This window comes from Amborella trichopoda, chromosome 8, assembly GCF_054954075.1.
Source record: "Amborella trichopoda isolate Santa Cruz 75 chromosome 8, AtrichopodaSantaCruz75HAP2 v2.0, whole genome shotgun sequence".
Lineage (NCBI taxonomy): Eukaryota > Viridiplantae > Streptophyta > Magnoliopsida > Amborellales > Amborellaceae > Amborella > Amborella trichopoda.
In genome coordinates this window covers 41,125,525-41,138,017 of record NC_142343.1, presented here as the reverse complement: position 1 = coordinate 41,138,017, position 12,493 = coordinate 41,125,525, and the positions used below count along the sequence as shown (strand labels likewise).

The following is a 12,493-nucleotide window of genomic DNA, read 5'->3' as shown; positions in this document are numbered from 1 at the left end:
TTTGGCCATTACAGTGTAAGGGTAACGAGGCCATACCAGTGGTAGAGAAGTGTCTTCCTGGGACCTCAAGATTGGACAAAGAGTGGGGCATTTGGGGGCATTTAAGTCACATTACCAATCGTGTTTTTTTTTTAAAAGGTAATTCGACAGTAGAAATCGAACTTGAGATATAGTGTTGTTAAACGTAAGCTGCCAACTACCTAGGCCCAAGCACGATTGCTACACTACCATTTGTGTTTGTTAGAGAGATGTTGGCTTCTCTTATAATCTAAATTAGCATCTTGCACATATTCACAGCTTTTTGAAGGTGAACTCCAAATTTAAAAAATTTTAAAAAAATTTCGATATCTCACAAAGGACAAGATTTTAGACGACTCTTTGTAACATGTTGAAATATTACAAAAAATACATTCAATGTCACATAAAATCCCATATCACTATGTTATTAAAGATTAGTTTTGAGATTTATAATTATGACACTCGTTATTAAAGACTAGTTTTGAGAGTTATAATTATGACACTCGTTATTAAAGGCTAGTTTTGAGATTTATAATTATGACACTCATATATCCACGTCGAACAATATCATTTTGACACACATCATATAGTTTATTTTACTTATTTAATCTCCTGCAAGAAAGAAAAGGAAGGTTCATAAATAAAGAATATCAATGAGATTTTGCGGGTCAAGGGTTACTAAAGATTGCAATCTTAAGTAGCTCTTTTTCCAACGAGAGTGAGAACCTAGGCATATGGAGCAGTAAATAAGTGTGGACCTTGGTGTATTCACATTTCACCGTAGTGATTGCACTGCCCATTGTCCTATACTCCTACACCTTTTTCCTTCTTCTTCATTTGATGCCTAAGCCAAAAGTATTTCACCCAAATGATGTGTGGGCCCCAAATCTATATGACTACATGCTAAAGCCAACCATAAATGTTTATTCTGGTGTTTTTTCTTCTTTTTTTCCCTCTAAATCGCAAAAAGAAAACCTTAAGAAGGATGCCAAGATGGTGAATAAAAAGGTTTGGAAAAAGTTTATATAAAGATGCTACCTTATAATGGGGAACTATAGATGCCCCTCAAAAATCTTTCAAAAAAAGTAGTGGAACTATAGATGCCCCCCAAAAATCTATCAGAAAAAGTAGTTTCAATGTTGAAAAACCTTTTGATTGATCATCTTGACATCGAGATGCATGACTATGAAAAATAAAAAGATTTTAAATATCATAAATAGTACATTTTATAACATATTATTATCTACACTATCCATTTTCAAGATTTTCATATGTTTATAGATCTACTTGATTTTAACTATTTTTGAAATTTTAAATTTTATAATTAGATATCAAAAAATATTTTGAGATATTCCTAAGAACATTTTACATAAAAATTATATACCATGATAAAATTTGAAGGTGCACCTACGGATGCATCCGTATGCAAACTACACCCAAATGAAGTGTGGTACCCAACTTTCACAAGAGAACACATCGTATGACACTCTCATTGGCCTTGAACAGTGTTTGAAATCCGAGTAATCGGTAAACCCTCCTAATCGGGTAGGTGCCAATCCAAAAAGTGTAAAAAATTTAAAAATACAAAATAAATCCAAAAAATCTGAAAGTATATTTGAAGCATGGAAAAAGCGTCTATAGAGCCAAGGATCTAAACAATCAAATTAGAGCCCACCTCAAAAATTTCACTAGAAGAGGTTGTTTTGATGCCCAAATATCCTCAAAACGATCTTCTCGACATCAAGATGCATGGACATGAGAAAATATGGATTTCAAGTTTTTGGAAATACTGCATCTTGTAACGCATTTTGGGACCGTCAATTTTCAAGCTTTACATAGATCTACTAGATCTACACTATTTTTGAAGCTTTAAGTTTATAATTAAAGATGAAAATATATTTTAAAGCTATCACAAAGATTCCTAGTATTGAAACCACATTTCTCGACTCTATTCAAAGGTACTCTTTATTTTGAATGTTTAGAACCTGGGCTCTATACAAACCATACCCTTAAATAAAGCAAATCCAAATGAAGTTGAAAAGTAATAATAAAATGGATTTTAAAAAATAGATTTGTACCCAAGGCTATTTTCAAAATTTTCAAAAAAAGATGGAAAAATATAAAAATAGGTATTTATGGCCAAAGGGCTTTCCAATCTTTGCCAAAATGATAAAAAAAAATATTTAAAAAACATTACAAACAAATTCTTTATTTTCTGGGATTATATATATATTATTTTTATTTTATTTTTTTTGAATTTTAAAAAAAATACCCAATTGGACCACCAAAACTGGCCAAAACCAGATCGGCCGATGCCCTCTAGTTTGACCGGCCGGTTCTGAGTTGGACCGGCGAAGTTTGCCAATATTGATCTTGACAATGTTGTATGGTACATTTCATAAAGGGAGAAGTTTATATAGAGCCTAGGCTCTAAACAATCAAATTATAAACTACCTCAAAACTTTCACTAGAAGAGGTTATTTTGATGTCCAAATATCATCAAATTGATCATCTTGACATCAAGATGCATGGACATAAGAAAAAAATAGACTTCAAGTTTTGAAAAGAGTGAATTTCAAGATTTTCAAGTTTTCATAGATCTACTCGATCTACACTATTTTTGAAGCTTTAAATTTTATAACTAAAGATGCAAATATAATTTAAGGCTATCGCACAACTTTCCAGTAGTGAAACAGTATTTCTCGACTCCATTTGAAAGTGGGTTCTAATTTGATTGTCTATACAAACGGCAGCCTATGATAAATGACTTTTCTTTTTCTTTTCTTTTTTCTTTTTCATTTACACAAGTGTACAACCAGAGTAATAAAATCATATCCCACCAAAAACCATTTGAAAAAACAGGTAGGGGCTATCTTTCCCACTGAATTACCCAAAAAAACACACACACAAAAAAATTAAGAAAAGGGCGCTGAAAATGCTAGGCCATTACTCGAAAAACGATATGCTTGGCGTACTTCGTTTTGGGAGATGAACTTCAATAGATATTTGATTAGGGGTTGTTTCAGTCAATGAAGGCTGAGATATGTGGACTTGAGCTGAGGTCTTTTGTCTTCCATGAAGGGAGAGGCATGTCATGTTTTATTCCATACACCAATTTAGTCCATAAACACACTCACAAACTCTATAAACGGAACACTTAGCCCCTTAAGTATATGTTTAGTGATAAATGTATCAGTTTGGATGAATGGGCGTGCAAACTGTCGGGTTAAATTCAAACCTTCAAAGAACTATTAGAAAAGGAAGAATGTTCAGATTTGCTTTTTGAGAAAGAAAGAAACATCAGGTCCGGGTTTAGATTTGGCAAACCTGGATCAAATTGGCTGAGTCGTGTCGGGTCTTGGCTAGATATCTTAAAATAGAACATAATACAAAATACTTGATAGACCCCAACATAGACTTGGACCGAACCCTCCTGATCCATGACTCAAACCCATTTTGCAACTCGTTTTACACCCCTACGAGAAAGGGAGGCCAAGGGTTCAAACCTTGATGTTTATGCAGAAAAACCAGATATGCTGACCTACCTTTTTCCTTTTACTACATCCCAAGTTCGAATCTGAACGAGCTCCTACCGCTGGTTTGGATATTAGATATAGTAAACAATAAGTTTGGGCATTAGATGTTTGAACCAGCATATTTACAAAAAAAATCAGATTATTTATCCAATTTCCGAACCAATATTCTACTTAAAAATAAAAAAAACTCCAGCTCGAAAGTTGGGTATCTGAACTCGGAGTAATTACAAGACTGTTTTGAATTTTAAAATTTGTGTGGTTAAGCAAGAAAGGTGTTTTGGCTTAGACAACTTCTCTCACCATCCCAAAATGACACTAGCATCTAGTAAATAGTGGGCATGTTTATTAAAAAATTATCACACTAGGAAATTTTTAACTATGTCTTAGAAGTACAACTTTTACGGCAAATAAATTGAGGAAATTAAGAGAAATTTGACGGTCAATGTTGACTTTAAGCTTCATCTAAGTAATTCTTTTTCTACAATGAAAGATAGAATAAACAAATTAAAATAAGTATCAATCCCCAAGCGCGCATGAGCCAATAATTAAGTAGTAATCATAGAAATTCACATAGTACTCCCTATTTTGGGTGATGTAAAAAACATCATAATTTTGTGGCCCCCAAAGGTTTAAGAAGGGATTTATACATGGGAATATTATGGGTAGCCTGTTGGGGATACTTTATTAGATATCAAATTGGAGGGGCTTGGGGGAGAGTCATAAAGGCTCACCGAAATTTTTTTTTTTTTTGGAGATAAATAGGTAGTCTATCTAAAAACAAGTGTAATTAACTGCCCAAATGTTTTTTTAATATAATTATTATTTTTAATCTTTAATTTTTTATTTTTATCTTTTTATATTCATGATCTCCATGTTAAAGATTATATATTTTTAAAAAATTAGGATAAAATTATAGTTAAAAAATATATTTAGTGCCAATACCGCATTACTACAATATGCAGGCTAACCGCATAGAAATCTTTTTGTATACGAAAGTCACAATCATAGTCAAATTGTATAGGCTTGAGGTGAGTCACAAAGTTTGAGATTTTTTTTTTTTTTTAGAACTTTATGTCCATTCAATGACACACTTACAACCACCTACTTTGAAATTTAAAAAACAATAATGATTGTGACCTCCATATACAAAAAAATAAATGGTCTAAAGAGATACACCCCCCCTGCTTTAAAAAGGTGTACTATGCAAATTTATGGGAAAAAAATTCTCAACTTGCTTCCTAGTCATGCTCGACCATACTATTATTTACTCATTCGGCTAAAACTCCATATAGAAGCAGGACCCCAAATTTTGGGGACGTATCTTATTCAACTTAGCAATCAACTTCAAAAAAACAAAAAAAAAGAAAAAAAGAAAGAAGAGAAGGAACAGAGAAATAGAGAGAATTCAAATATGCTCTCTTGAAGCACATCCTAAAATTCAACATAGGCCATTCAAATTTCGGATTGCTAGATCTAAGTGATAAAGAACTAAAAAACCTTTTTGTATTAATAAAAATAACCATTGGTGATCTTAGACACTTCTTAGTATTTCAGATCCGATAAATCCTTCAGAGAAGCTTTTTCACCTGACAGAGCACATAGACATTATGCTCCCACTGTAACACACAAACACACTAGAAACTACTTAGTTATTATCAAAAGTGAGGAAAGGTATTTGGATAGCTGGGATTCGAACCTTGGATCTTCTAATGTGGCCTCCCTCAAAATTACACACATTTTCCACCAATTAAGAGGAAAATAATAAATTTTTTGAAAAAAAAATGTTCCATCCACCATTTCATCCAAAGTGATTCTCCTCATATTTTTATTGTATTTTTGAACAAGCTGTAAGGTTTACAATAAACTTATTCTCCACACAACCAATAGAATCAAGTACTTCATATACAACACTATTACATCAACTTTATTCCCCAACTCCACCAAATAAAAAAATATATAAAAAAAAAAAAAAATCTTATATACATTGCATTTGCTCTCACCCATGGAATTTCCAAGATTTATACAAACCTATATAATCCCTTTTCATTATTTCCCTAAAGATGAGAAAACTTTTACCCTTTTCCAAGAAACCATTAAGACATGGTGTTTGAAAATTTGGTGTAAATATAGGTTAGGAAATTGAATAGGAAAGCCAAGGCCAAAGCAATTAGGAGTTGGTCACAAAATGAGATTTTCTTCATGACCTTCATTGACTTGAGAAATAATGTGGAAGGTGTACACTTGAATGTTAAGGAGAGAGCTGAATTGCATTCCTCATCAGGAACAAAGTATGCGGCCCCACTTACACTTTCATATAAACCATAGCTCCATTCCTGTATTAACCATTAAATCATTCAATCAGGTATCTATCAATTTTGTATTGAAAAAATATTATCAAAATGGTCAAACCACTTTGTGATTATAAATACTTTTTTGACGAGGAAGAAATTTTCGAAAATGCCTTTTTTTGAGGTGTCTCCTCGAGAATTTTATATAAAAAAAGGGCCAAATTGCTCTAGTTCTGGATTTATGCTCTAGTTCTGGATTTATAGACCTAGAAGTAAGGGAATATTTGGTAATTTAACCAACAATGACTTAAATGTTCCTACTTGTTTGGGGATCCAAACTTGGAATATGTTTATCATTAAAATATTTATTGGATTTGGAACCTGGAACAGATATATTATTTTGCAATTTTTCCCTATTTAAGTACTCAAGTGAAAAGATATTAACATGTTGCTCCCTTCAGTTTTCAAACTAGGAAAAAATTGTCATCATCATCATTTTAGTCTTTTTCCAATTAATTGGGGTCAGCTATAAGAAAAAAATTATCAATAAAAATAAAAATAAAAGTTTAATAATATTTCGATCATCTAGCTTGTGTAACTTTGAGTGGCCAAATTATTGGAATGTCCCAACTTGTATTAGGTTCCAAACCGAGCAAAATAGCACTTGGCCATGCCCAACAAAAGAATTATAGAGGTACCTAAATCGGTAACAATAACACTAACTTCAACTTTTGCTTCTGTTTTTTTCTTTTAGGTTAGGAGGGTTTTCTTTTCTTTTCTTGTTTTTTTTTGGGGTGGGGGGGGGAGGTGGGCGATGGTTGATTGTTCATTACTAAGATCTCTCACTCTGTCACTCACACACAAAAAAAAGAGAGCAATTAGTGGCACCTGTAAATGGTCTCCGGCTGTGACGACTATGTTTCCGATGTCAGGCCTGAAGGAGAATGAACCTCTCGGAGTCCGGAAGCAAAACCGAAGCCACATGCTCCAATGAAGGCTTAAAGCGTGTGGTGCATCACCTGTGCATTCTCCATTTTCCTCCAAATATGAATTTGTTCCTTCAAAATTTTCGTGACTGAATTTGTTTACATACAGGCCTGGTTCACTCTCTTGAATTCTCCGTGTTACTTGATTTTTGGTATTTTCTGACAAAATCTGACCCAAAATTTCTGCGATCTTCTTGAATCCACACGAAGTTTCTTCCATATTTTTGCTGAATTTGGAAATTAGAAAAGGCAAAGAAAAGAAAAGTGAACTCTAGTACTGAGGTCCAAAGTTAACATTGAAAAAACAAGAAAAAGAATATGAGATTATTAGGATATTGAAAGAAAATAATAATAACTTATTAAGAAATACGAGGAAATACTGATAAAATGGCTAGACCACTTCAAAATCATAGAGATGGTCGTAACCGTTTATCAACAAAGAGTTTATTTTAAAATATCATTTCACTCACATACCCTTTCAATTTTTTTTGAAAAATATCCAAAATTCCCTTATTCTAAAATTAGAATCATGAACAAGAATTTGGCCTGCTTATGCTACCCATTCTAAATGATTACCGCGACCTCCTCTTTCGGAACTTGGAAAAAACTATTATTTATTTAAATATCTATCAAGTGTTTTGATCTTATAATGAGGAGGCGTATTCACATCATTTGGCTCGAAAGTAGCCCGAGCCAAATGCTGAATCCACCTCTATTTGTTGAGTTCCAAACCTGAAACATGTGTTTTTAATAAATTTCTTGTTTCAGGTTGGGATGCGGTACAAGCAAAGGCACTTTGATTATTGAGCCACAGTTATTTAATTATCTAAATTATAAAAATACCATTTGTTATTCATGATTCATAACCTAAAAGTGATGCATTTGGGGCTGTACTTGAATGAAAGCAACCCTATTAAAGTAACTACTATGTTGATGAATTGGTTGCTTTTGACCACCTTACTGATATTTTGAGGTGGTTTGACCATTTTAATGATATTTTATCACAAAATGATTTATTGGTACTTTATCTTTTAGTAGAAATAATAAAATTTATGTACGTTGAAAATTATAAATATTTTTTTACTGTACATATATGATTTTTTCTCTTCTTTTTTTTCTTTTTTCGGATGTATGTCCTATGTCATCTTGATGAAATAAGAGCCCTCCATGGCATTTTATTGAATGATAACTTTAAGATCTTTCTTTCTATCCTAGGAATCTCTTTTTCCACAATAAAATCGAAAGAAGGGAGGCTTCCATGATGTTCACATTTCCGAGAAAATTGAATTCCTTGTATAAACTCTCAATGAATAAGATATTCTTTTCGAAAAAAGTATATAATGTTGTTATTTACTTTTGATACAAAGAAGTCAAAATCATTATTGAATATTGATCTTTAGATTTGAAATTGGGTGGTTGAAGATGGGTCATTAATTACATACAAAGTCCAAAATAAATTTTCTCGAATGTTGTAACACAATAATTTATTGGATTTCACCTCCAATAGCTACAAATAATCTTATACCAAAGGTAACTAGTCTCATAGGATACAATCTCTTCTTTTCCACATTGGACTCTTCGGATTTCAAATCGTTTGTAATTTTTTTTTTTTTAAAAAGTAAAATAAATGCAAGTAGAAATTCAACACTTTCTTGTACTAGATATATTAGTCAAAATTTCTTATTAATTTATTTTTAAATTTTAAAATAAATAATATAAAAGGAATTTGTCCCACCTATCAGGCTTCGAATAAGCAAGATACCCTTACATAAATAGGATGAGGATATTTTGTTAACTCGTTAGGGTTGCCTGAGTATTTGGTTTTTTCAATAAAAATAATTCATGCCAATACGAATAAAAGTTTTGTAAATGTTCTGTAATTTGATAGCTTGCTCTTGTGCATTGCACAAGCTGTGATTTAGTATCTTCAAGTTTGGTGCTTCATATTTGAAATTATCGTTTACGAAACAAAGTGCTTCCTGTATGCAAATCACTTTTTATCCTAGATGTCATGAATTCCTTATTTTTCTAGGTAATTTGGCACTAAAAAGGAAATATATTAAAAAAATCCCGGTTTTATTTTGAAGTTTTAAAAAAAGTCTCAATATTCTACACTCAAGTCCGACTTCTGGAAATGATATAGTCTACTTTAATTTTATCTATTTTTATATATATTGGATTATGCTTAAATTTGGTAAATTTATGGGTCTTATATATATATATATTATTAAAAATAATTTAAATTAAATAGAGCTACCAAAATACCCTAAAATAATTTAGGGGTTTTCTGGTTATTTATTATTTTTGAATCATATTTAATACTTTGTTATAGTTGTGAGAAGTATGCTTATACCGAATGTTAGCTTAATCTAATATGTAGAAAAGCAAATTAAATTAAAATGCACATTATGCGTCAAAAGAGTTGGACTTGAGTGCAATATGAAATATATGAGACTAATTTTAATGGAGAGTTTATATAAAGTTGAGGCCTTAAACAATCAAATTAAAGTGTACATCAAAAATTCATTATAAGGGGTTGTTTCAATGTCAAAATGTCAAAAAATCTTCAAATCAATTATCTCGACCTTGAGATGTATAGATGGGAAAGAAATAGATTTCAAGTCCAGAAGATATTCCATCTTGTAATGTGCCCTCAATTTTTAATATTTTGAAGTGCTTATAGAACGGCTTGATCTACACTATTTTCAAATATTTAAATTTTATAATTTAGATAAAAATAAATTTTCAGGCCATCACATAGATTTTTTCTACTTAGAAATCATCTTTCAAAATTAATGAGAGTCACGTCTTACTTCGATTGTTTAGGGCCACAACCTTACATAAACCACACCTATTTTTAAATGAAAATGTACATAATAAGACTGTTTACTTTTTATACAAGGAGGTTACAATTATTATTGATCATTAGATGTAAAAGGGTGGTTGAAGATATATCATTATTAGGCATAATGTCCTAAATAAAATTTCTCAAATATTGGGACACATTTAATCAATTGGAATTCACTTCCAATGGCTAAAAGTAATTGTGATCTTCTTGTCTCGAAAATAAATGGTCATATAACTTAAAATCTTTTTTAAAAAATTCAAAATAAAATAGGAAATTTTCATAAATTTCCTTATCTATAAATTCGCATTTCTCATGTGGTAAAACTATCCTCTTTGATAATAAATATAAGGGAAATTGATCAAAATGCACCTTTATACTATCTATTATTTAATATTTGGGTGCGGTTTCTATAACATTGCAACCTTAAACAATCCAATTAGGCGCATTTCCAAATTTTATCATAACATGTAAAAACTTATTAGGATTATCTTAAAATTTATTTTCATATATAATTAGAAAAAATTTAACTCCAAAAATGGTTAAAATCAAGGAGATCTATAAACATATGAAAATCTTCAAAATGTATGGTCTAGATAATGTGTTGCAAGATGCATCTTTTCTGAGACTCAAAAACCTTTTTTTTATACATATTCATACATCTCAATGTCGAGAAGATCAAATATAGAGTTTTTCAACATTGAAACAACCTTTCCGATAGATTTTTGAGGTGCACGTGTAATTCTACATTTTAAGGTTGCAACCTTATATAAACTTTTTCCTTAATATTTTACTCCTTTTCAACTATTTCAACTCATGATCATTAATTTTTTGCATAAATTTTGAAATTAAATAAAAAATAGTTAAAATACTAAATAGTTCATCTTTTAAATGTATTTTAATAAAGGGAAAAGTTTATAGAGAGTTGAGGCTCTAAACAATCAAATTAGAGCCTACCTTAAAAAGTTCACTAGAAGAGGTTGTTTTGATATTTGAATATCTTCAAATCGATCATCTCAACATCAAGATACATGGACATGAAAACAAAAATGGATTTCATGTTTTGAAAATAGTGATCTTATAATACATTTTGGACCATCAATTTTTAAGATTTTCAAGTTTTCATAGATCTGCTTTATCTACACTATTTTTGAAGCTTTAACTTTTATAATTAGAGATGAAAATATATTTTAAGGCTATCACAAATATTTTCATTGTTCAAACCACAATTCTCGACACTATTTAAAGGTGGGCTCTACTTTGATTGTTTAAAGCCTCGGCTCTATACAAACCGCACTCTTTAATAAATTTCCATGTTATATAAATCCTTGTTAACTACTGAATGAAGATGTGTAGATTAGCTCTTAATTACTGTTAAGTAGTAAACAAACTACTATGCATACTAAAAGGTTACTTTGAAAATTTTCTCTAGATGATATAAAGTCATAAACTAACATCTAAAATAAACAAAGATTTAAAAACAAGTGCTGGGAATAATGTATTTCTAACACACGTGCAACACAGCGTCCAATCACAAAATTTATTGCACCAGCACACGTGAGTTAAAATTTACCCCATGCCGAATGAGGATGACCCAGATCTCCCCATACATCCTTATGATATCCGATCACAATCGTCCATTTCGTCCTAGAAATCATGTGCACTCACTAAACCTCTTGAAACTTAAAGAGCTTACTTACCAAACCGTCGTGCAACTTTCCGGTCGGAGAACTGCCTTCACTTCTTCCTTTTCCGGCGAAGCCCACCGAACCTCTTCCCTGATTCCAGCCACATGGCCGGAATCACTAAGAAAGACCTTGAATATCTTGCAAATTGTCTTCTTCTTATCATCTAGTGCCCCGAACAAATTGTCTAAATTCTCATTCAATGGTGAAAAATCATCCCCTAGCAAAGCATGATCAGCCAATTCGAAGCAGCCAAAATCTTTTAATGAAGAGAGAAGTCGGTTTATTGAGGAGGGGTCTCTTGAAATAAGAGAAGGTAGCGAGATGATGGCGGGAATTCGGCGAGAAGTTTGGTCGGAAAAATGGGATTCTGGCAATTGGAGGTGGGGGATTTTGAGGGATCTCTCAAGGTATTCGGTGAAGATCTCATCATTGATCGCTGCCGATCGGGTTCCTTTGCCGGTGGCGATAGGAGATGGGGGTGGGTCTGAAAATATGTGGGATTTTTTCCTTTGTAGAATCGCCATGAATGTGTGAGAAGAGAGAATGAAGAAGACATAAAGTGATGGTAAAGGAGGAGGAGAAAGCATTTTATTGATGGATTTCTTTTCTTTTATTAAGCTTGATGAGAAATTTATTAAAAGAAAAAGAAAGATGATAAAAAGAGAAGAAGGGAATTAGCACGCAAAGATCTTCTAGATTACAAAACATCATTTTTAAATATGAGAGAAAGGTGGCCGTATTTTACTTGATGACCATTGGGCCCTCTTTTGAATTTATTTCAAATTTGTATATTTTTTTCCCCCTCTTTTGGGTTTTATTCTTTTACATTTCTTGGTTAAAAGACTAAGGGTGTTTGAGTCAATGTATACTTTTTTGTTTGGCAGGGTGGCCAAGACATTGCATCTTTTATAAAGCTGGCCAAAAACCCAACCTCCTTTTGGTTGGGTAGGGTCCAAAGCCAACTTCTTAATTTTGAAAAGACTAACAAAAATCTTTCCAATACTTACTTCTAGATGAGCTAATCTTCTTTAGGTAATATCCATTTCTCATGATGCCTTAAAAATGAATAAATGTGGGAAAAAATAGCATTAAAGAGGTCAAAACTACTTACAAATATCTCAATTGATATTAC

At 31.8% G+C, this 12,493-nt stretch overlaps 1 protein-coding gene across 1 annotated transcript; it reads right to left on the bottom strand.

Annotated features, from left to right (window-relative positions):
- Positions 1–5,350: 5,350 nt before the first annotated feature.
- Positions 5,351–12,109, bottom strand: LOC18433560 (uncharacterized). The gene is made up of 3 exons (XM_020666832.2): positions 11,374–12,109; positions 6,731–7,055; positions 5,351–5,887 (listed from the first exon to the last, which is right to left on the bottom strand). Exons 1-3 carry the CDS (start codon positions 11,946–11,948, stop codon positions 5,648–5,650), a joined length of 1,140 nt encoding a protein of 379 aa, XP_020522491.2. The 5' UTR covers positions 11,949–12,109; the 3' UTR covers positions 5,351–5,647.
- Between the last annotated feature and the right edge of the window lie 384 nt (positions 12,110–12,493).